The sequence below is a fragment of the Symsagittifera roscoffensis genome, chromosome 2, assembly GCF_963678635.1.
Source record: "Symsagittifera roscoffensis chromosome 2, txSymRosc1.1, whole genome shotgun sequence".
Lineage (NCBI taxonomy): Eukaryota > Metazoa > Xenacoelomorpha > Acoela > Convolutidae > Symsagittifera > Symsagittifera roscoffensis.
Genome location: NC_087063.1, coordinates 47506962 through 47532297, shown reverse-complemented (window position 1 = coordinate 47532297; position 25336 = coordinate 47506962). Strand labels below are relative to the sequence as shown.

General features: G+C 41.1%; 1 protein-coding gene across 1 annotated transcript in view; it reads right to left on the bottom strand.

Annotated features, from left to right (window-relative positions):
- LOC134838897 (synaptojanin-2-binding protein-like) overlaps window positions 1-25336 on the bottom strand; it is a 156448-nt gene that overhangs the window by 7040 nt on the left and 124072 nt on the right. The window contains exon 2 of the mRNA XM_063854202.1: window positions 10762-10940. Coding sequence (XP_063710272.1) covers window positions 10762-10929 — 168 coding nt within the window. The 5' untranslated portion in view covers window positions 10930-10940. The remainder of the gene's footprint in view (window positions 1-10761; window positions 10941-25336) is intronic.

Sequence of the window (25336 nt, the reverse complement as noted above, 5' to 3'; positions counted from 1 at the left end):
TTTCTAATGTTTAATGCGTAATTATTTCATATCAAATTATCGGCTGAATTTTTAAGCGGAAATGAAAATTTCAAAATATTTCGGTATTGGGGAGGCAAATTCTTATCCTGTAATGGCAACTCTTTCAAAAACTGCAAAACGCAAATTGTTGGCGTCGTATCACCAATGGCTGCTGCTGATGTACCCAAACCAACTCTCACTGTTTTATCAGACGTGTTTAGAAAGACGTCGGAATGATTGCCTATTCGTTTTAAAATAATCTGTATGCGCATACGTTTGTTGTTGTAGGCGCTACTGGCTGATGTTGCAGTAGGAATAATATGATATTCAAGGAGCGCAGGTTTCTCCTCCTCACCCTGCTGCTCCTCTTTCTTTGCCTCTTTGACAAATTGTGGCGGTTGTTTTTGAGGTTGAAGGCGTTTTCCTTCCCTTGAGTCCTGAAGGCTATTTTGATGTTGTTGTTGTTGTGGAAGATAATTTGCGGGGATGAGGACAAACTTTTCGAGCTGCAGGGTTGTCATTTATGATTAACAGCAGGGGAAGGAGGAGGAAGAGGAGGAGGCAAGTATAGCAACCTTTCCGATTGTAATCTCAGAGCTGCGAGCATTTGTCTGGACAGGGGTCTAGTGGAATTGTGTGAACCGGATTGCTAATTGATTTTAACGAGTTGGGGTTGTTAGAAAAACTCTCCAAGGTTCCTGTGGACGATTGTTTCTGCGATTGACAGGGGTCTACTGCAATTGTGTGATCCGGATTGCTAATTGAATTTAACGAGTTGGTGTTGTAAAAAAAAACTCGTCAAGTTTCCTGTGGACGATTGTTTCTGCAGCTCTGGGGACAAAAAACAGAAAGTGGATTTATTTTTTCCTGTTTGACGACAACGCTTTCTCAGAGAGATACATTCGCAAGTTATAAAAGTACAAAAACTCAAGACATTGGGGCAAGCGGGCGTGAGATCAATCAAAAAGTGACTTAAGTTCTCTTTCATGCATTCTCTATCGGGGGCGGTGCGGTCGCCGACTTGCTCTCCATAATCAAGCAAGGAATCTGTCAGTCAGTCAGTACCTGAAAAGCATCAAAAGAGTAAACATCAACAAAAACTTAAATAAAGAAAGTATAATTGTCTTGCTTTAACTTGGGTGGGTTTGGTGGTTGATCGTGGATCACAAACACTCACACAAACACACACGCACAGAGAGACTGGCTGCCTGACTTGAGGTCAAATAAAAAAATATATTAAATTTGCCCGGCAACAACTATCTATTCAGTACAAAGAAATGATCAAAATGAAACAACAAAAACAACGACACCAGAAAAATGAAAAACCGGGTCACAAGCCTCGCATATCTATCCGATGCTGATGAATCTGCTGGTTCATCGTGCTCGCCACTAGAATTACTGCCGATACAGAAGGTGCACATAGTATTTCGCTAATCGGCGAAAGGCAAACATTGTTGTTGACGTCGTTTGAAGAAACAGCATCAGTAGCACTAGCAGAAGACCTAACTCGTGGGTCCTGCAACGAAACATTGGCTTCTGTTGGGTTTTCCAGTTGTTGTTGCTGCTGCTGTGGTGAATAAATTCTTTCTTGTAAGGACATATTGTCTGCCAATTGCTGCTGTAAACGCGTTCCATTGTCATTATTTCTGTGATAAGAAACATTGTAATAGAATAACAAGGTTTCCAATATTGGTTTGATTTCCCAAAGTCTGCCCAGTTCGGAAGCATCCAATCTCAAAAGAAATTTACAATTTTTCCAAGTACCGTCAAAATTTTACATGTACTCGCTTCTATCGTTTAATCGATCGTTCTCGCCGCATTCAGCAAAAAAGAAAGCGGGATACGAGCCATTGATCTGGAAAAAAAAACAGCAATTAAATCAACAATCACAGATGGCTTTCAAAATGAGAAGTTTTGAATTGAATGATGGATAGCTGATCCTCTCTACGTACGGTTGCTACAAAAAATTGTCGGTTTCACATGACGGTTTTATTACTAGATATTTGGATAAATAGATGACATACTCTTACAAACACAAACAATAATAAAGTACATGCTAATAATTAACTGAAATAATTACATGAATGGTCACAGACTTTCTTAGATCTCAAAAAAGGAGACCGTTTTATGAAATATTTACGATTGTAATCATCTGTGAGTCCCCATACGCTACAAGACTTTTATACGTAGCGAAGGCGGCATATATCGAGCTCGGACAAAAAAAAAACATTTTTCGTAAAGCCTTGTAGTCGGCGAATCATCTTTTTTTGTACATAAAGTTGCCCTGTTTCTCTCTTTTTGGATCGAAGAACTCGCGCACCATTTTTGAAATTTTTTCCAAATCCCAGTTGACGCTCTCTGGAGTGACATGCTAAGCAACAAACCCCCATGCTTCTTTAGATGCCATTGGAACATGTATTAAACTTTCAGATGCTTGAAGGCCGTTTGATTGCGATCCAAGTATTTGGGACCACTCGAGAATAAGAGACATTTCCCATAGAAGCGATTGCCCGTCTGATTTTTGCAATCATCTAAAATACAATGAGATTGATTGTCGTCGCCAATTTCGGGAAATCCACTGTTTGTAGCACTTGTAAAAGTGAGATCCCATCATATGCGTGATGCCTTTATGGTTTATCTTTCAATATGTTTCCAAGTCTTTCTTTTACCATTTCACACTGTTGACGTGCTTTTCCTTCGTGTTGCAACGAGCTCGAAAGTCCATTTTTGCAAGCGATCTGAAAGTGAGAGCAAATTGTAATTAGTAACGGAACTAAAAGTCAAAAAAGCTACAAATCGAAGGCGACGTAAAAAAAGGAGATTACGAATGAAAAAATTAAATTATTAGCATGACGTATCAAAACAAAAATTATCTGTAAATATTATCTTCCAACGCAATATAATTGTGCCGACGACGATTATCCTTACTGCTGGTACTAACATCACTTGTTTTTCCATTGCTTCTGATGATAGGAGGAAGACGAACTGTTAGGGATATTTCATTACGGGGAGATACTATCTGAAAAATTTGCTGCTGTTGTTGTTTTGGTTCGCAGGAGGCAAATGACACTTTAGGACAGCATTCGGTTTTCCAAAGTGTTTGATGGAAAGGGTTGTTGCTTGCTGTTGTTTCCTCTTCTTCGACATGGTCATCAAAAAATTTCCGACAGCTGTTTCAATATCCTCCTCCTCAACTGCTGCTTCTACATCAGGAGACTTTGCTCGGAAACTTTGCTTCCAAAGAAAATGAACCCAGTCAAAAGTACAGCAACAACGTGCGGTTGATTCAATCAGGAGTATGCTTATCTTTTTCAATCCATCTTTTCCATCTTTTTCTCCACAGCAAAACCATATGACTATCAACACAACAGCCTTGTTTCTAATTTTCAATTCAATGCTGTTGAGCGAATGGAACGCATGCATGATTCTTTTTTGCATAACCTTCCGAAAAAGACATTGTAAACTGAAAAAAAAGCGTGAGCAGTATCCTAATGCAAAAGATCTCCCCGATTCTAGACAAAAAAAGCACGTTTATTGCTTTTATCTTTTTCGCAAAATTGGTTTCGCAACCTGACTGTGCAAATAGAACGTTGGTGAAAATAAAATCTCTGATGGATGACCAACGGGGATGGGACAGTTTGCGTTAACGTAGCGATAAAGGGAACAAATGTCAGCGTAACGAAAGTGTTGATTTTTATCCAGTTTTGTCCAATGAAGGTAAACATTTTCAGTCTTACCGCCCACAAAAGTATCTCGTGCACTTAATGGTGCGTAGTAATATTATGTTAATCTGTTTCTAAGGAAGGACAGTCCGACTCCCAAATGTGCTCTCTTGCCTCAACGATGAACTCGCATCCGTCTGTTGTTTTGTACACGGTTTTCTCATTGATCTGCTTCTATAAACAAAATGAACAATCTTTATAAGAAGTTAGCCACAATTTTAACTAAAATTAGAAAAATACTAATTGCATTCATAGGCATAAAGAGCTGCCTGTAAACATAATTCCATGCAGATGCAGCAGTACACGCAACTTTGAAAGGGTCATGTCCGCTGCAAATCAATTTGATCAAGGCTCGAAACTGAACTACATCTTGACGTAATAACTCCAAGTCCTGATTGACAGTATTCTATCAATTCCTGGGAAAAACTGTACACTTGATTGGTCAGCTCATATTTGTGTCGCTGTTGGTCATGCCACTTGGAAAAACCTTCAATTTCTTTTTTATTTTTTAATGCTTGCTATCTAAAAAGACATTTGGGTGGAAATTGCCCGTCTTCGAAAGCGAATTGCTGACTGGTGCTCGGGAAAACAGGATGACTTTTTTGGTCGTATTGAAGGACAATATTCGCTTCCATTAAAGATGTAGGCTGATTACAATGATCACAGTCTTCAGAGTACCAGGAAGGCTGCAGACCGAAACTTTGTCCAAGATGGCAGTCTTTTGATTCATGAAAGACATTATTTTTCTGTTGATCAAGTGTCGTTCTGCAGGTAAGATAGTGAGCAAGGTAACCTTTTTTAATCTCTGTCAGCCCAAAAAGTTTAGAGAATTTACGAAGGGCAATCGCAATGAATAGAAATGAGTCGATAAACCTCCTGTTTCCGACTTTGACATACATGACTTTATTGCCTCTTGAAACAATCTTTGGAATGCATTGTTGTTGTTCATATAACCATTCAAGAATAGGTAAAAAATCGAATCCGCTTCCAAAGTGTACAATGCGCCATTCGCACTTTCTCACACGTTCCAGATCACCAAAAAGTATGACATAAATTGTGATACGCAACAATAACCCTTAAACATAAGTTCTTGATCACCACTCAGTGTTTTTGCGCATAACAAAACAGCCTTATGATTGATGTTCTACTCGTAACTTTGATCCGTTTCTTTATCAAAAACCCAGATTGCAATGTCTTGTACAGCTTGCTCAGTATCTCGATCAATGTCGGGTAACAAGCTGCTTTCCTTGTCCATTTTCTTTGCCTTTTTCACTGAATCTTGATGTTCCTCATTTTCATTGTCGTAGTCGGTGTTTTTGATATTTATGCGAAGACATTGACTGCTTTGCGGAGCAATTTTTGACAGTTTTTCAAAATCTTCTAGTGTCCATTTTGCTCCATACTTTAGTGAGAAACTGTGTGTTAATTGGTTTTCTGTAACTAATTGATTGAAAAGACGGTTTGTAGCTGAGGATTGAATTTTTAGACAGGAAATGTTTTCCATTTTTCGAGCTCCATGGGCTGCTTCCAAGCTGCGTTCGTGTCAATTGCAAGTGCAGTAATCAGGCAATTATTGTCATCTGTCTCAATTATTCTTACGACTGAACGTTTTTGGTGCATGAGAGAAGGCAGATCGGAAATAGTGCGGTTATTTATAACCCCAATATCTTTACCCCCGATTGCGGGAAGAGATACAGATAAGATGTTCAATCGAATTGTACTACTGATATCAAAACCTTCGTTGGAATTAAGTACCCGATCCATTTCGTTTAAAACTAAATCTATGTTGAAATCATCATGATCTTGAAAGGGTATATGAATCGGAAAACTTAAGCTGGGATCACGAAGAACCACACTAACTCTATGAAAAAAGTTTTTCAAGTTTGTTTGCAGCTCTTGAATCAGCGAAGAGAGAACGAGCCCAAGTATCAATTTGATTTTGCCTACATGTGATTCCAAACTGGAGAAGGTCACCTCGTGTAGTCTCTGCTTCTTGAAGAGCGCTTCTTCTCTGTGGTCTTCTAGATACTGCATGAAAGAGGACCCCATGTTCTTGCAGTTGACGGCAAACGAGTCGGCCAATCAAATTTTGTGCGTGTGTGTCTGTGTTGTTACATCTAAAGTCCTGAAACGCGACGAAAAAATTTGTTGCGGTTTTAAAAAATTCTTCCCATTGAGATGTAAAAATGATGTGTCTGAACAATGTACTGTGGCTCCAATGGTTCAGTGGAGGTGACGATTCTTCAGAAGACGACTTTACTCACACGGCGCAGGGATCGAGCAAAATTATCTCCGCTTTTTGTTTTCACAAGGATTGGGCCAACTGCATAGAGCACTACTTGTTCTCGACCTTTTACTTTTTGAAAACTTGAGTTTTAAAAGAAAAATTTTGTCATTTGTTGGCAATTATCACATTTGATTCGATGAAGTTTTCTCCAACATGGCAGTCTTTTGATTCATGAAAGACATTAATTTTCTATTGATGAAGTGCCGCTCTGAAGGTAAGATAGCGAGGAAAGTAACCCATTGTCTCTGTCAGACCAAATTTTTTGAGAATTTACTGACTTTCAATCCAGGTCAATTGCAGTGGAATTGACCTTTTCAAAGTTCCGTTTACTGCTGCATCTGCATGCAATTATATTTACATTGTGAAGCAGGAAAAAATGTAGCATCCCGAGATCGATAACCATTGATCGGTTAAAAACCAATTGCGGTTTAAAACAATCTTTGGAATACATTGTTTTGTTCATATAACCATTCAAAAATAAGTTAAAAAAACGAATCCGCTTCCAAAAAGTGCATTGAGTCATTTGCACTTTGTTACCTGTTCCAGATCACAAAAAAAGTATGAACAAAATTGTGATACGCAATCATAACCCTTAAATATAAGTTCTTGATCACCACTCAAGTGTTTTTGCGCATAACAAAACAGCCTTATGATTACTGTTCTGCATGCAACTTTGATCCGTTTCTATATCAAAAACCCAGATTGCAGTGTCTTGTACAGCTTGCTCAGTATCTCGATCAATGTCCGGTAACGGGATGCTTTCCTCGTCCGTAATCGAACTAATTCGTTTAAGAATAAAAACACACTACATTGCATTTAACAAAAAGGAACACCAACTGTTGTTTTATTTGAGGTTTGGCCGTCATTTTTGACCGTCGACTGATGAAATATATCTCATGTGATACGAAACCGCCATCAATTTGCACGACTCAGAGGCAGTTCGGCGGTCGTTCAACATCTCCAGTTCATCCAGGAAGTCAAATACATAAGCCCTCAAAGGGGTCATTTTGAAGAGTCGAAACGTTTCTATATTCTAGAACACAAATTCCTGTTTTGCCAGCGCCAGTAGGCCTTTTCTAAGATCGTGCCACTTCTGAGATCGTCCATCTGACGGTCAACTCCAGCTCTTGGTTAATTTTGGCTGCTGGCACTGCTGTCATTTTAACTCTCTAAAAAGCAGCGGAATATTAAGTATCGTTCAATTGATTGATCATTCAATGAGAAAGACAGTCCGTCAAAATGATCAATCAAAAATTTTAACACTTCAACTTTATATTTTAACAAAACTTTAATAATCTAATAAAAAAACTTTTGACCAATCCTAATACTTAATCTTGGTTTTTGTTGCTGTGAGTTCATCTTTCCTCTGAAACTCAAACAAGAGTTTAGACAATCAATATAATTTGTTTTACATACACGCGTACCAAATTAGAACCAAAATTAGATATCCAAAGTTAACATTTTTGAAACAAAACTGTGAGAAAAGTTCTGCCGACAGCTGTAAACAGAATTAAATAGCCAGAGCCTGTACGTATTTCAATCAAAATATTATGTAAAAGTTTCTTTGTCAGGATTTTTTTCTGTGAACTATCAAGCACTTGATGAAGACTGCCGGTGGACGAATTGGCATTTTCAATTGAGGACAATGACTTCTCAACAAGGGTGCTTTTGTATTACCCACATTGGGTTCTTTGAAATCACAATAGACGAATAGTTGATGATAACGTCCTATATCAACCGGAAATGCTGGTTCGTCCAGAACTGAACCCATGTGAATTTTATCCTCAGATCTGCTCAACCCCAAAATGTAAAAATCATTTGAACAGTTTGAAATTTTTGAATTACTGTTCCAGATTTCAGACTCGTTTATTTAGCTAGTTATGTAATTATTATGTTGCTCTTTATTCCAGCGCCCGCGAAAAAACATGAATCGCTTTGTTCATGCTTTAAATCAATTTTCAAAAGTTATGTATTTTCCTAGAGAAATTCGCAAATTCGCATGTTTCTATACCATTTATTAAAATAGTTGAAATCAAAAGTCCCAGTGTTAACGGTTGTAATATTTTTAGGATACGCTACTTCTGCAAGACCATTGCCCTTCAAGACTCAAGGGCCCGCCTAATGCTGTACGGAATGATGAAAGAGTGTTTTCAGTCCAAAGATGCATTTGAGGAAAGGTCTTGTGCATTTTTCTAAAAATAACAAGAAAAAAAACGTTGAACAAATCTATTCAAAAATTGTGAATCTATTTTAACATTACAAAGCTTCCCAAACACAATCAAGCATTTCTCCCCCATCCTCTTGGTTGAACATTGTTTAAACATGTCTTTATCTGTTCACATTTTGTGAACAAAATTTCTTAATCATGCACGGGGCGAACAAATTTTTTTTGAACGTTGAAAAAAACTTCTTCACAGAATGTGAACAGTTGTATTCAAAATATCAACTAATTGACACTTTTCAAATGGAAAAAAGTAACAAACAATTTTGTGTGTTTTGGAATAAAATGTTTTCTTGCTGATAAAAAAAAACATTCGAATCGACACAAAAATTGATCAATTGCAGTACAAGGTTTCTATTGACCAATTACAAGCAAGCGTTCTTATTCACTCCCTCCTGGTTAACTTTTTGTTTTTATATTTTTATTACATGTATTTAATCTGTTCACATTTTGTGAACAAAGCTTCTGAACCATGCATAGGGAGATCAATTTTTTTAACATTGAAAGAATTTGTTCACAAATTGTGAACACTTTTATTCAATCTGTAAACTAGTTGACAATTTTTAGCAGGGATAATTTTGTTTTTAAAATTTATAAATGAAAAGAAGGCAACTAACAAATTTGTGTGTTTTAGTATAATATGTTTACCTCCTTATAAAGAAGATATTCCAATTGACACAAAAATTTACCAATCACAAGCAAATATTCTTATTCACTCCCTCCTCGTTAATTTTCATTTCCTTATATTTTTATAATTTTTTCTTTTTTTATACATGTTTTTTTAATCTGTTCACATTTTGTGAACAAAATTTCTTAAGCATCCATGGGGACCAATTTTTTAAAGGTGGGAAAAATTTGTTCATAAAATGCGAACACTTTTATTCAATCTATAAACTAGTTGATAGTTTTTAGCAGGGATAATTTTGTTTTTTAATTTTATAAATGAAAAGAAGGCAACTAACAAATTTGTGTGTTTTGAAATAAAATGCTTACCTCCTTATGAAGAAGATATTCAAATTGACACAAAAAATGACCAATCACCAGCAAACGTCCTTATTCACTCCCTCCTCGGTAATTTTCAGTTTCCTATATTTTTAATTTTTTTTTCTTTTTTGTACATGTTTTTAATCTGTTCACATTTTGTGAACAAAATTTCTTAAGCATCCATGGGGGACCAAATTCTTTAAGGTAGAACAAATTGGTTTCTAAAAATGTGAACAGTTTTATTCAATGTATAAACTAGTTGACAATTTTCAGCAGGGATAATTTTGTTTTTTAAATTTAAAAATGAAAAAAGTCAACAAACAAATTTGTGTGTTTTGGAATAAATTCTTTTTCTCCTTATTAAGAGATATTCAAATCGTCACCAAAATTGACCAATCAGAGTACAAGGTTTCGATTGACCAATCATAAGCAAGCATTCTTATTCACTCTCTCCTGGTTAATTTTTATTTTATTTTAATTTTTATACATGTCATTAATCTTGTGAACAAAATTTCTTAATCATGCCTGCGGAGAACAAATTTTTAAACGCTGAAAATTCTGTTCACAGAAAAGGAATCTGATTCTTTATACATGAAATTGTTAAACATTGCAAAAATCGGTTCACAAAAAGTGAACGGCACTATGCAGCGTATAAAGCGAGCAATAAAAGGCAGTGCTTTTTTATCCCACTTTTTTCCAGTTTTCAGCAATTTTTATTCCTCTCAAATTTTTCACTGATTGTAGATTGAAAATAAAATTGCCAAGCTGAAAGGAAATACATTTTTCACTGCCACGTCATTGGTTGATTTTTCTAAATTTGTCCTATTTCTTTTTTTCTGAAAATGTTTTTGAAAAATGTATCCCTAATCTCAATACATAGGACCCTGGATTTGGGGTGTATCCGTGTATGTATTATTATTCTGTTCGTTGACGAAAGTACAGATTTGAGAAAATGAGTTAGACAAGTTAAGGTGTTTACTTGAACAAAGTCTATGAGCCCATTAGATCACGCATGCTAATCGCGAGCCTAATATTCGGATGCAAAAAATTACGTGCAGATGAATCGAGGAAACAAAACATTTAAAATGAACTTCGAAACTTGTTTTTTATTTAAACATTTTATATTTTAAATTCTATGCAAAATAATCCGCGGAAAATCTTACAACTCACCATTCGGGCTTTAAAGAGCATTCAGAATGATAACAACAAAGCTGAATCATCAAAAATAGTCATTGTTACGGGATTTATGCTGACAAAAAACAGGCCGGCCTCAAATTACAATCCTTTATCGCCTCAAGAGTGGGTAGTACATTTAAGCTAGATGCGCAGAATGCTGTATTGAATTTAAAATAAAACAAGTTGAAACACGTGTTTTTCATTTTCACCTCGAGCAAATCTGTGAACAAAGTTCTTTAGGGGGAAAGCCTGGTATCCCGTTGCAATACACTTGTTTATCGCAAGGGTAATACATTGGGATAGTCTATGCCGAAATAATCAAAGCTGTGTTATGTTATCAAATACGCTATTAAGGTCAGTCTAAGGGGTACCTTGAGTCTCCCATCACTGTGTGCGGCTGCCCCTTCTTTCAGTCGAGTGACAAAAATTCCTGTATCACCCGGAATATGTTGATTATCATATCCTCCTCTAATGTGAAAACCGAGTCCTTTTGACCCTTTATCAAGCAATATTTTCAGAGTTTCTGAATCGGCGGACATTGGTCAGGTCTGAAAAAATAAGACTGCCAGTTTTTGCATTAGCAACAAATGCGTCAAAACTTGTATTTTAGTTGACAAACAAGCAAGAATAGCCGTTCGCTGTGCAAGTAGGACAATGTTCCGACCATGCAACTTTTTATAAAAAAAATTGTGATGTCTTGATCAACCGTACAATTCGGTTCAACCGTGCAATAGATTTAACCTGATTGTTTAAAATGCATATTTTATACGCAATCAGTTATCAAAATTAATACGTGACTGGGGGGAAATTGTACGTTAGATACCGTTCCTCTGGTTAAAACGAGGGGTTTTTTTCATTTACTCGAGGGGAATGGGGTGAGCGCAACAAGAATTTAATCTCTATATTACCTTCAGGCCTTTTAAGATTTATGAGGCACGCTAGTGCACAAGAAATTTATTATTGATAAAATTGCTTCTGATCTTCTGTGGCATCAAATTTTATCAAATCAATTTCACGAAGGGGTGGAAACATCGGTATACTATCACGCATTTTGTAAAAGTATTTCAGAGTTTGAGATTTCTTCGCAAACAATGAAGCTCTGTACTCGTGATTGTAGGATAAACGAAAGAAAAATATCGATGCCATTATCGATCCTCCCCAGAAAAACAGAGCACTCTTCGGCAGCCTGAATTTCTGTCTCTCAGAGTAAATTTTCGTATTTAAAGGGTCCATTTGATCCTGATCTGAAGCATAATCTAACAGTTCCTTAAAATTTTAAATGTTTGTAACATTCGCCCGGGGGTACATATCGACGGCAAAGAAAGCTAGGTTCTAAAACGACTAGCTAACGTCTAAACACAGCTCTACATGCTTTTCACCGTCTCTGCCAAAGCCAGTTCTTTTGGTGGTCTCTAACATCGGGTCGACCAAAACGTTACTGTTTCCGGCTTCCATCAGAACGCTCTAATCAGAACTTAATTACATGCAGAAATAGTGAGCACAAGGCTGGGTCTCAGTATCCCCAGACTACGAGGTCACTCCATTACTATTGTTTTGTTCAGTAGATAAAAATCATCATATCCATCGAAGATGGATCAATGCTTTCCCTCAACTCCTAGCTTCTCATAATCTAAAAACGAATTTAGATGTTATTAATTCAATTCAGGACATTGACCAGAAGCTAAAAGTTCATAAAAACAGAGTTACAGTTTTCTCCCGAGACCCCTCCGGACTGTAACAGTCGCCTACTTCGGCCACTTATGAGGTTTAAGAAAAATAGGCCCTATAACCATTGGCTCAAGAGTGTGACATTCGACCAGAATGTGAAAAATGCAATCTCTGCAGAATTCGGAATTTTAGCAGCAAGCCTTCCGGATTGGTGGTTTTTAAGAATTAAGAGTGTTATTGGAACGTTTAGCCAAACGGTGAGGGCTGGAATATTCTGGTATTTTAAATTTTCAAAAATTCGAATGATGACGACACATTTCCGTCGATATGTATCTTCCGGGCGAATGTTACATGTATGTTTTTATGGCGCTCCTGGGTGTTATTCTTTTTTAACATCATGACCGGCAGAACCGTTAACGAGCACTCCGCGCCGAGCGGATGCTCACATTAACGCCCTTAATAGGCCTAAATCGCCGGGGCGGAAGGGTAGTTCGGAACGCGGAGGCCTTCCGAATTGCCGTGAATAGTTTTTTAACCTAGTTAAGACCGAAAATTCACGAACCAGGAAGGGTGGGGGGATCGGCCGTCCCCTCGTCCCCTGAGTGGTTGGTGACCAAAAACACTGAAAGATATAAGTAAAACCAAACAAAAAGTAGTATAGTACTCAAGAAAAACAAAAAACATAAAAAAATAACCGAAAAAACCAAAAACAGTAGAAAAGTAAAAAAATCAGTAGAAATCATCCCCCCAGACAAGATGTGATTCAACCCCCCCGTTTGTTGTTGATAGATATATTGTTGTTACAGGCATTTATATCAGTCAGGATCGTTACGATCAATTTTGAGGCCCGTTTGTGAGGCTTGTACTGTAGGGTTATTTGAGCATTTAAGCACGTTAATGATAAATTGCGCTCAATCCGGAGGGGTCAGCTGATTTGCGCTCAATTCGGAAGGGTCTTGGGTGAAGACCGATCCGGCAAGCAGTTCAAGGAGCAACAAGAAGGGGCTCAACGACAACAACAATCGACTGTTGGGTATCGTTAACGAGTTTTGTATCCCTTTTGGTACAAAAAGTAAGATAGTAATCTGTGGGGGGCTCGACAGTGCTGCACTGTAGTGACCCTTCACCGAACTGCGAATATCCGAGTTAAGCACCTTAATTCGGATATTAAACAGACCCGGAGGGGTATAGTATTACTAATATTATTACTTATATAGCCTATATTAATAGTCTTATATCGTTTTTCAGTGAAAAACAACGAAAACAGACCGGTTTTTAGGATCAAAATTGCGATATTTTGATCCCCCCACAAGTCGCGATTTTTGAGATATCGATATTTTTTGAAACGGAAAAAAGCGCTAAGTTAGTGTGTTACATCGTAACTGCACTACTGTAATAAGTAGAACCGGTTAACTTTAGTTCGGAAGTGGTTGGAACTAGTTTGGTACCAAAAACCAAATTTTCCCATTTTTTGATAGTAAGAAACACTATAAAATCAGAAAATTTTTTGAAATCTTTGAGTTAGGACAGTAAAAATAGTTGTTCGGACAACGTCCACTAGTGAATCTACGAGTTTTAAAACCCGCGACCCGAAAGCCTTCCGGGTTGAAGAGAAATCGAACATAACGTGTTTGATTTGGTGGATTCATCAATCCGGAGGGGTCCAGGTAGCATAGTTTTTCGCAAATTTTTTCTACAAAAGCGTTCTAGATCGAGTCTTTTGCATTGAACTAGAAGAGTATAGGCCTTCTGAGCTCAGATCAATAATTTTTAGGTCGAAAGGACCAGATTTGCGGAAAAAGTTAGGCGGAACCTATAAGTGAGAAATTTTTTGAGTTTACAAAAAAGACGTTTTGGTTAATAACTTTGGAACTACTGAGCATATTGAGTTGATCTTGGTACCAATAGATCAGGAATTAGCTGAGTTTACTGATAGGGTCGGAAATTTTTTGGAAAAGTAAGCGAGAAAATTTTTTGAGATTGTTTTTAGCAAATTACACAAATCCGGAGGGGTACACCCTTCACGTTTTATAAATTTTTCTGAAAAACCCTTAGACCCCTACCAAAAGGTAATAGCGGTTGAATAAAGTAACTTTAGGCCATTCTAGACCAAAAGGGAGGGCTAAAGGCACAGCAAAAGCTTAATCGAGCCGAAGTTAGGCCAGCGATAAGACCCTTCACCGTTAGCGTGAATTGTCAAATAAGAGGCTTAACTTCAATCCGGAAGGGTCTAGGAAGGTAGTAAATACCCTTCCCAGTTAATTGAAAGAGCATAATTACATCGGAGAACGTATCCGGAGGGGTATAAGCTGAAATTAAGAAAACTACGAAAAGCTACTTTGACAAAGCTAAGGGCTCCGAATCCGGAGGGGTCTACTTTCCACAAAACCGGAGGGGTCCGAATCCGGAGGGGTCTTATAGTTGCTAATTCGGAGGGGTCCGAATCCGGAGGGGTCTCAATCCGGAGGGGTCTATATTCTGACAGTCCGGAAGGGTCCTATTTGTGCCAATCCGGAGGGGTATTTTTTTTATTAAGGACTTAGGTAAACGAAAGAAAGACTAAAAAGCGAGAGGTATTAGGTTAATAATACACAGGCTAGGTATCAGTGACTGCACTGGTAACTTGCCTTTCAAAAAGAACCAGACTAATACAAAACAGGTCCGAACTCGGATATTCGCGACACTAAGTCTAAATTAAAAAGAGCGTGACTCATTGGTGTGGATTGAAACATAATACGTTTTTGGGAAAAGTGACTGCCCTGAGGATTTTAGTAGGTCTAGCTCGGGCAGTCCGAAGGCAGATAGGTAACACAGTACTCGGTGGGTGCAATAGACGCCCACTTGAGAAAATTACTGCCTTCAAAGTTTTGTCTGTTTGGTGCAGCACCAAGCAGGGAAAGCTTTTTCTTTAAAAGACAGGTTCGACTATTGTACTGCGACTGACTAAGAGTACAAGAGACATACGTTTTTTTTTACATATACATTCATATTGTGTCAATATATATTTTTGTTTTTGATTTTAAATCAACATAAACTGTGCTTGGTAGGGTAGTGAGTACACTATCTTTTAAATTGACTGATAACATCACATTGTGCTAATTTCAAAATCTTTGGACCGATAATCGGTTAGTGTGAATAAATCTTATACAAACTGTACTCTGACAACATACAGGGATTCTTGGTCACTATTTAATAGAATCTTGTGGAATTTATTGTGTTGTGTCATTATTATTGTTGATAAAACTATAAAGTCTCTAGCAATCGAGTTAAGTATAGGTATCAAAAAGTGACAAATAGAAAATGAGTCTAGACAAGTCAAGGATACCAAAACGAGGTAATAGCTCTAGGAAATTCATACCTGAAAAGCAAAGAAAAACGATGACCAATCCTTTTGTGGATTGGATCAAGCGATCCCGGTCCGATAAAGAGGAGACGGTTTCAGGCAGAATGGTTGAAACGAGAAGCCAGAAGACCTCAGAAGAGCGAGGAGAACTGTTAGAAGTGGAGGTCAATACGGACCATACCATGAACGACAACCAGGGAGTAAATGGACTGGAAGGGAGAGGCAGAAGGCTGGCGGGTGAATCTACTCCGGTGGAACAAGGCCACGATTTTGCCACTTCCACCGGGACATTGGATCGGGAAGAGATGTCGGAACTGTCCGACATCTCAACTGAAATAGCGACAACTAGAAGATCTCCGACAGACAACACTATGATGGCAAGCGGAACTGGGAGGCAAACAACGTCGTCATCGTTCTCAGAAAGAATGAAGAACACCTTAGGAAACTTCTTTCCATTCAGCATGGGAGGAGGAGCAGGAAACGATGGTGAGTCCCAGGAGGATGGGGAAGATGAAGAGGAGCAAGGGGACTTTGGATCTCAAGTCAGTCTCAATAGTTCGATCCAGGAGAGTGAGGCACACGTCGGAAGAGAGACTGGAACCATGGATAAATTTGGTGTAGTGACAACGATAAGCAAAGAGGCAAACACACCGGGCCAGTCAAAGGACTTCGCGATTAGGACAAGTTCGGAGCCACAACCTGAAGAGAGTAGAACCAGAGGGCTTGGCAATGCGTTAGCGGATCCTGAAATAGATAATGAGAAAACGTCAAGACAGAGAGTCAAGGCCCGGATCTCTACCAGCACGAAGCTACCTGGGACCGACAGAGTTACACCACCACTAGTGACGCCACTCATGGATAACGGGGCAGCACTAGAGGAAGCCTTAAACAACATAGTGGGCAGTTTAGGAGAACAAAATGAACAGATGTCGATAAGGATGAGTGAACTGGAAAGAGCAGTTCACATTGAAAGAGAAAGTCTGCGGGAAGAAATAAACCGCAACAGACAAGAAGTTGGCAGAAGCGAAAAACGCTTGAAAGAAAGAACGGACGAACATATGACGAGGAACTTGTCGCGAATGACAAGAGAGGCGGAACAGAGGGAGTTACGCTTAAGAGCCGACATGGAGAAGTTAAGAATTCAGCAAGAGCAGTCTCTTGGGTCTCTTGACACAAAGATAGACGCGATGATGGAGAGGCGAACTCAGGCTATCATGGATAGGTTGAACGGGCTACTAAGCAGCAAGAGTGGACCAAAAGAAGGAGAGCCGAACTCGGGAGGTCCCAGCAGGGAACCGAGGGTGAACTTCAATGAACATCAAAGGAGGAAGACGTATGGATCCACTAGAGGCAGGGGCAGTTCATCAGGCTATGCCACAAGGGGTAATACAGCATGGGGCCCGAACAGTAGAGCAAGTTCAACGGGGAACAAACAAACCTCGAACGAACGACCAACGCAAAGCACACATGCGACTGGGAGAAGCGATTCTGGCAACATGGGGCATACAAGCCCGAGGAGGAGTCACATAGGCCAAGCGGGAAACGCTCAGGGTGATTCGGATTGCAGGGATGCACCGCACACAGAGCCTTCGACAAGGTGTGAGGACACTCAGGCGGGACACTCAAGGGATGCTACGGCAATGGCCACAGCATTTGAACCCCTGAACAGGTCTTTAGAGACATTCCTGACGAGGTTATCAAGAACCAATGAACGCAGTGAGAAGTCCAGAAGAGTCTTTAAGAAACCAAGATGCTACAAAGACGAATCTGATGGCTGTATTGATACCTGGATAGAGGTAATGAAGCTGCATTTCGAGGAAGAGGACTTGTCGGAGAGACAGGAATGCAGCGCGCTCACCAGCAACTTAGAAGGGACAGCCCTGAACTGTGTCATGGCCAAGAAACAGTATCAACGTGACACTGCTGAGAAAATCTTCGAAATCTTGTTAAACCGTTTCGGATCAGGGGTGCAGGGGCAACAGGCGATGATGCGCTTCGAGAAACGGAGGCAACGAGAAGATGAAACAATAGACAAGTTTCTCGATGATTTGGAAATGCTGAGAAGACGCAGCCAACCGGATGAGTCAAACCGAAGGATGAACCTGGCCGTAGCCTCAAAATTCATTGATGGTGTGAAAAATGATGAACTTCGTACGATGCTAGCAACGCATTACACACCACTATCAACTAATGCGCCAACACCGGAGGAGTTGAGGCTCAAATCAAAAGAGTATCTTTTGTTGAAACCTCCTTTGAGATCTGGATATTACAAGAACAATTATGGCAATTTTAACAACGGACCAGCAAACCAAGGGAACAATTGGTACAAACCGAGGGATGATATGGACAAGAGACGTTCTTGTGCTAATTGCAGTTCAACAGACCATCATGTGTCAGCATGCCCAGCTTACAAACAAGGCATGAAGGCAATAGGCTTTAGCCTCGAGGACGAAGATGCGTCAGAATTGGACCATGAGGATTTCATGAGAGGAGTAATTGCGAAATTCGGCCCGAGGTGTTTCTTTTGCAACTTGGAAGGTCATTTTAAATCAGATTGTCCGCAATTCTGGGATGCAGTGGCAGACATCAAGCATCCAAGGCATGAAGAAGCTTTGTCAGGAGTGAAAGCAAGCAAGGCTCGACTTTTGAGCGAAGCAGAGGCACGCAGGAAGGACAAACCTCAAGAGCTGGCGGCAAAGAAAATGCAAGCAGTAACAGAAGAAGCACGTGAACCGGAACCAGCGACTGCGGCCGATGACTTCAAGATCGATTATAAGGCAGCCGCAAAGGATGCTCTAAATAGAGTACAGCAGGAATTGGTGACGAAAGAGATCGAACAAAAAGTGAAACTTGAACTGGAAAATGAAAAGCTTCAGGAGCAACTGAATACCTTCGAGGCAATGGAGTTCGAGGAGACGAAAACACCAAGCAGTTTAGATATGAAACTTAAAGTGATCTCCGGTAAGAGGTTCGGCATGGCGCCGCAGGGAAAGAAGATACAGTCGATAATCTCAGTGGCTGGACACCAGGTAATAAGAAATTTGAGTGAACCATCAGAGTTCACTTTAATGCATTTGGACACATATGCAGATTATCTGAGGCAGGTGGAGCCACGCACTGAGTCGAGGGCTGTGCGAGCACTACTAACGACGGGTGGCCCTCGCATGAAGAAACTTCATGGACGCTACTTGGAGATCTATGGGCCGTATCAAATAATGCTGAACGTGGATGGAATCAGCATCTACACCAGGACTTACATAACAACAGATGATGACCAAATGGGGCAGATCTATTTGGGTGAAGAGGAACTCAAAGTCCGCAGGATAGGCCATGACGCCATGATGGAACAAGACGCGGTACACATTGGATATGAAGCAGATGTGACAGCACACCTGCTCGATACCAACGGAACAAAAATCGGAGTCACAGGGCTTCTGGACACAGGAGCGGTGGTGAGTGTGATGCCGATAAAAACTTGGGAAAGAATGGGATTCACACGGGAAGATCTGATTCCTACGAACCTACGACTGGCCGCCGCAAATCGAGGAGCCATCTACGTAGCTGGAAGAACACCGATAACGGTCCTTCACATGGGAGGACGAGACCTTTGGATGAGCTTCCTGGTGGTAGAGAATCTGGACGACGCCGACCAATTCATCTTGGGCAGAGATTTTGTCAGGAATTTTGACGTGATGATTGACTTGAACAACGGTCTAATACGGATTAGAAACCCGGACCGAAAGTATGTTAAGAGACCAATTAATAGCATAATAACAGATGAAAATAAGGTACCAGTTTTTTTGGATAAAAAAGTAAAGTTACAACCAGGACAAGCTGTAGTAGCGATTTTTAGAATGAGAAATTTAAATTCGTTAAGTGATAGTAAACAGGTTTGCTTAGTACCGAATCCAAATAGTCAGAGTTCGGTGATTTTAGGCCGGAGCTTCTCGGTAACGCGAAACGGACTGTGTGTCAGTGTGTTGTTGAACACACTGGACACCACGGTTTCAATCCAGCGTGGAAAGAAGCTTGGTTACGCATTGCCGATGAGGACCGACTATGAAGAGACACAAAACTTGAAGAAATATAGTGTGAAAGACTGTCCTTATCATGCCAATAAAGAAAAAATTTTAAAGAGAATTAATGAATTAAAATCTATTCATAAATTGTTTTCAATGAAATCCGAAACGGACGACGGCTTATCAAGTTGCTCGAATTTTCCGGAACGACCCTCGTCATATGAACTAGATTCTGACAAACCGGTTTTGCCAGAAATAGAACATTTAAAAGGAAAAATAGGTGAGGGAGATTTTGAAAAATTGCGGGACCTCCTAAATCGGAACGCCGAGGTATTTTCAAAACATAAGGCGGACATCGGTTGCTGTAATTTCGTCGAACACGAAATCGAACTAGAAGAGGGCGCCGTTCCCCATAGGGAAGGCGCAAGGCGAATGACACCACATAAATCGGAAGCGTGCCGAGCGGAAATAGAAATGTTGCTTGAATACGACATGATAGAACCCTCGAAATCGCCGTGGGCTCGCGGGGTAGTCATGGCGAAAAAGAAAGGGGGGCAGCTTAGATTTTGTTGCGACTTTCGTTACTTGAACGCGGTAACGATTAAAGATGCGTACCCGATACCGCGAATAGACGAGAGCCTATCCAAACTTGGTGATGCAAAGTTCTTCACCACATTGGACTTGGGTTCTGCCTTCTGGCAGATTCCTCTGCGAAAGAAGGACAGAGAGAAAACCGGATTCGCGTGCGAATTGGGGTTGTACCAGTGGAAGAGGATGCCCTTCGGCTTGTGCAATGCAACAGCAACTTTTCAAAGGCTGATGGCTCAGGCTTTGACAGGAGTGACCAAAAAGTACGGGAATCTCTTGATGTGCTACGTGGATGACGTAGTCATAGCGACACCAACCCTGGAGGATCACATTGATCGACTCGATGAGGTCTTCGGATGTATGAAAAGAGCAGGCTTGAAATGCAAACCATCGAAATGTGAAATCCTTAGGGATTCGATCAAGTACCTGGGAAGAATGGTGGACAGGCATGGTGTGAGGCCAGATCCAGAAGCAGTAGAGGCTGTGCTGACATGGAAAGCTCCTAGAACGGACACACAGCTCATGAGCTTCCTAGGGTTTGCCAATTATTACCGTGAATTCATTAAAGGATATGCGGACAAGGTGTACCCAATGCAGAAGCTGATGCGCAACAAAGGGAAAAAGTTCGAATGGAACGATGAGGTACAGGTTGCATTCGAGAACATAAAGCGGGAACTGTGCGAAGCGCCAGTGCTGGGCATGCCTACAGAAAAGGGCATGTATGTTCTCGACACAGACGCATCGGTGGTGGCCATCTCAGGAATATTGCATCAAGAGCAAGAATGGAACGGAAGAACAGTTCTCCGTCCCATTGCATACGGCAGCAAAGTCTTGAGTGACACAGAGATGAAATATGGCGCACCAAAAGCAGAAATGTTTGCAGTAGTCACCTTCGTGGAGAAGTACCGTGCATACTTGGGGAGCGCTCCCTTCAAGTTACGCGTAGACAACAGAGCGTTATCCTGGTTGAAGACCTACTCGATGGATCAGAGTTATATTGGTAGATGGATAGTAAGACTGGATGGCTACCATATGATAATCGAACATAGGATGCGTGATAAACATCAGAATGCTGACAGTCTCAGCAAGAAAACTGAGTTCTATGAAAGATTGGAGCAGAAGCAAGCCAATCAGGCGGAAGTAAAGGAGGGATTCTCGTTTCTGGACAAACAAACTTATGAAGCGCTTCCCTTAACGAGATGGTTGGATAAGTCTGGACATCCAATTCCTGGGCATCCTGAGTTACCTGTAGAGAAAGCAGCCGAGATAAAGATCCTGTCAAGGGAGGACCCGGTCCCATTGGATCTGTTGCTGCGCTCGAACCTGGTCCAGCAGGAACTCTCTCGCATGAATATAAACAGCCTCTCACTATTGGATAAAACGGTGCAAGTCACACCACAAGTAATGCGGATGCTGGGTGGATTGTTAGAAAGAGAAGTGACCAGAGATGACCCCGAGTGGACAGCAGCAGTGGCATCGCTGACAATCAGTGAGAAAGTGAAGATCATGCCGTCCAGACGACAACACGAAGAGAACGAGAGGGATTGTAGGACAATAGTTCAGCAACTAGTATCCTCAATACCCCAAGAGATTTTAACCAGTAGTTCTTACGGACAGAAAGGACAGGAGAGCGGCAGGCAAAAGAAAACTGTCACCTTTGTAGACCGGGATAAAGACGGTGAAGTTGTAAAACAAAATCTGCTGCAAGACTATTTGTCCGGGGAGAAGGATGAGGAGAAAAACCAGCGATCACAAGATCAACACCCGGGACAAGTGAATTGGTCCGGGGAGTCCGAGATAGACGAGAAAATACCTGATGAGAAACAGGACCTAGAGAACAAGGTTTTGTCCGGAGAGTTCAGATGGATGCGAAGGAAATACGGACATGATCTGGAGGAGCGTGCAGTCTCCAGCACAACACCTTCGACGGATGATGAATCCCGAAACTCAGGAATGGACACCTATTCCGACAGGAATTCGAATTCGGGATCCGAACTGTCAGAACTGGCGATACACACGCTACTAGTGGAAACTCGGGCGAGAGACCTGGACAGAGAGGTGTACCAGGATCCTGACAGTGATCGCTACCTAATACCAAGCGAAAGAGTCTTTGACAACGCAGCGGATGACTTAGAAACGATAGCGGTATCGAAACGTTCGATAAGCCTGTTGCCACAGAAAGAGGTAGTCAGGACTGATCTTCAGCCGTTTCAGCAAGAAACACAACCGTTGGCGAAGATTTGGTGCGTTAAGATGGAAGAAGACACACATCAGCCCAACGAGCTGAACAGTCAGATGAGAGTCATGAAGACGTACTTGAAGGCGAGATACAGACTCTCGGACCTTCTAAGGGCGCAGAGAAATGATCGCATGACAAGCAACCTAAAAAGGTGGATAGAAAACGGTGCACCTGACAAAGGTGACCTGGAAGAAGACAGCTATAGGATCCTGAGACAATACTTCATGCAGAAGGAGGGGAGATTATATCTGAACAAGGACGGGATCGTGGCTTGCAGGAGAAGAGAAGAAGACAAGGTCTTATACAAATATAACGCGATAGTGTTGCCGCAACTCTATCAGACAGAACTATTATTCAGGTCGCATGATCAGATGGGCCATCAAGGGATCGACAAAGTGTATCAGAGGATCCTGAAGCGCTTTGAGTGGCCTGGGATGGAAAAGGCATGCGAGAAATGGGTGACAGCATGTCTGTCATGCCAACAGGTCAAGGATCCTAGGAAGTTGCGATTTCCTTTACAATCGATTGAGTCGTCTGAATTCAACGAGGTGGTGCAGATAGATCACCAGAAGATATACATGACAGACAGCGGTTACAACCAAGTCTTGGTCATGATAGATCACTTCACGAAGTATGCAGAGGCCGTGCCCTGCATAACTGCCTCGGCGGAAGAGACATGCGACCACCTGATTAATACATGGATAGCAAGACATGGTTGTCCAATGACGTTTCAATCGGACAATGGAACAGCTTTCGTAGGAGAGCTTACGAAAGAGCTTATGAGACGCTCACAGGTCGCTCAGGCTCACTCCACGACATACCACCCGCAGACGAATGGCTTAGTGGAAAGACAGAATAGGACGTTAGTGTCGATGCTGAGAGTATATTGTTCCAGGTACATGACCGATTGGGACAGATATCTTCCACAGGTGATGGGGGCATATAATAGCACGCAACACTCCACCACTGGAGTCAGTCCACACATGATGCTAACTGGACACGAAAATTCTTTACCCTTAACCTTCTTCTACCCAGAATATGAGGGAAAGAAAACATCCCCACAGGTCTACGTGAGGGATGTGATCAGACGCCAACAGGAGTTGAACGACTTGTGTAGACGAAACACTCAGCAGGCACAGGCAAGGCAGAGGAAAAGATTCGACAAGAAAGCAGCTGGTGCAAAGGCTTACTCGGTGGGAGACTACGTATGGGTATTTCAGAACGTTATACCACCGAAAGGGACAAAGAAGCTTCTGAAGAAGTGGAGGGGACCCTTCATGATTACAGAGGTGCACCAAGAGGGACGCTTTTATAGACTGAGTACTGGCCGAGCCGCCCACTACGAGAACATCAAGCCACACAATCCATCGACAGAAGACTGGTGTATACCTGCAGACATGGAAGAAGGGGATTATCTAATGATGGATCCTGCTTGTGAGGTCAATGAAAAAGGCACCAGGGAGAAGAACGATGGAAACGAAGTCGTAGAGGAAGGTACGGATACACCATTGGACCTGGATCCAAACGATCAGGTTGAAGCGGACGATGAAACCTTGCCCTACGCAGAGGAAGATTGGCAGGATTCCGAACAGACAGAGGTTCCCAAGAACATGGAACCAGATCTTCCGTTCACGATGCAGACTCGTCAGAAAGACGGGACGAGACCAAGAAAGAAATACAATCCTTACGGTGACGACTTTGTAGTGGATAGGATAGATCTAAAGAAAATAGTGGAGGAAGTAGTGGGTTTAGAGGAAATAACCGTGTCACAGGACATTGACATAGTCGATGATCACAACGATGAGTGGGTTGACGACTGGTCGAAACCCGAGGTGGAGTTCGACGATGAGCAACAGCAGTCAAATGAACAAGACCTGACGAACCTGCGTGTCTTAGAGTGGCTGAACGAAATGACATCAGAACCTAAAAAGACCAGCGTTACGATTCAAGACGTAGATCGCGAAAGCGCGAAATACATTAAGACCGAACGAGATGATCCTTCCTGGGCTGCCCAGGAAGGACAACTTCTCATTCCAGCTTCTAATCTTGACTTAATACCCGGTATGCGATCGACGGGGACGCCGATGGATATTTTTGTCCGGGGAGTGGGGGTAGGACTTACCCACACTGAAAACTTGATAATAAAAAAATTGAGAATAGCAAGAGAAACAGGAAACTTAGAAGCAGAAACAGGCGAAGAACCTAAGAAACCTGACATAGGCAGGGTAGTTGAGTCATATTTTAACTTACCAAATGAATATTCTAGTAACATAATACTAACAGACAGTGATTTCATACTCACAAACAGAACATGTGCGGTAGCAATCACCGCAGACATGAGTTTTAGGACGGCGCTAGCGGCAGATTTTAAGAGGGAATATAAAAACGTGGAATTCCTTTGGAAGCAAAGACCAGGGATAGGGGGCGTAGCAGCCTTACCTCCGGCGGTGTCGCAGACACCGGGAAAGTACTTGTGCTTCTTGGTAACGAGGGCGACGGAGAAGCAGCACGTGGACCCAGAAAACCTAGTCTTGTCTTTGACGAGGCTGAGGGACTTCCTTGTGGAAATGGACGTGAAGGAGCTCTCGCTTCCAGTGTACGATCCAAATAGAGGAAGACTGCATCCTCGGGAATTGTACGCGCTTGTACACGTGATATTCTCTGATACGAACATACAAGTGTATCTACATAAGAAATATTACTTAAGTATAGGCTGAGTGATGAGCGAGAGGGTGTTGGGCCGGGGACCAAGTTACATGTAATGTGTGATGTGTGTGTTATGTTGTGTTATGTAATGTAATGTTATGTGTTAGGTTATTAAGATCATGGGTAAGTAGGGGTTAGTGACCATGAACAACTAGATGACGATCTTGGGAATAGATCCAAAGTTTGGACTGTCCAATCTTAGGTCGAATCTCAAAATTTTGGAAACCAATTGATTTTAATAAATTTTAGGATAAATATCCTTTTATCTGAACTGTCTTTAAGCAAATTTTAACGATGTATGTTAAGGTGAAATTGACAAGTGTGACATTCGTGATTTCTTTTCTAGATCCTGATTGATCATTTAAATTACTCACTTGAGTCAA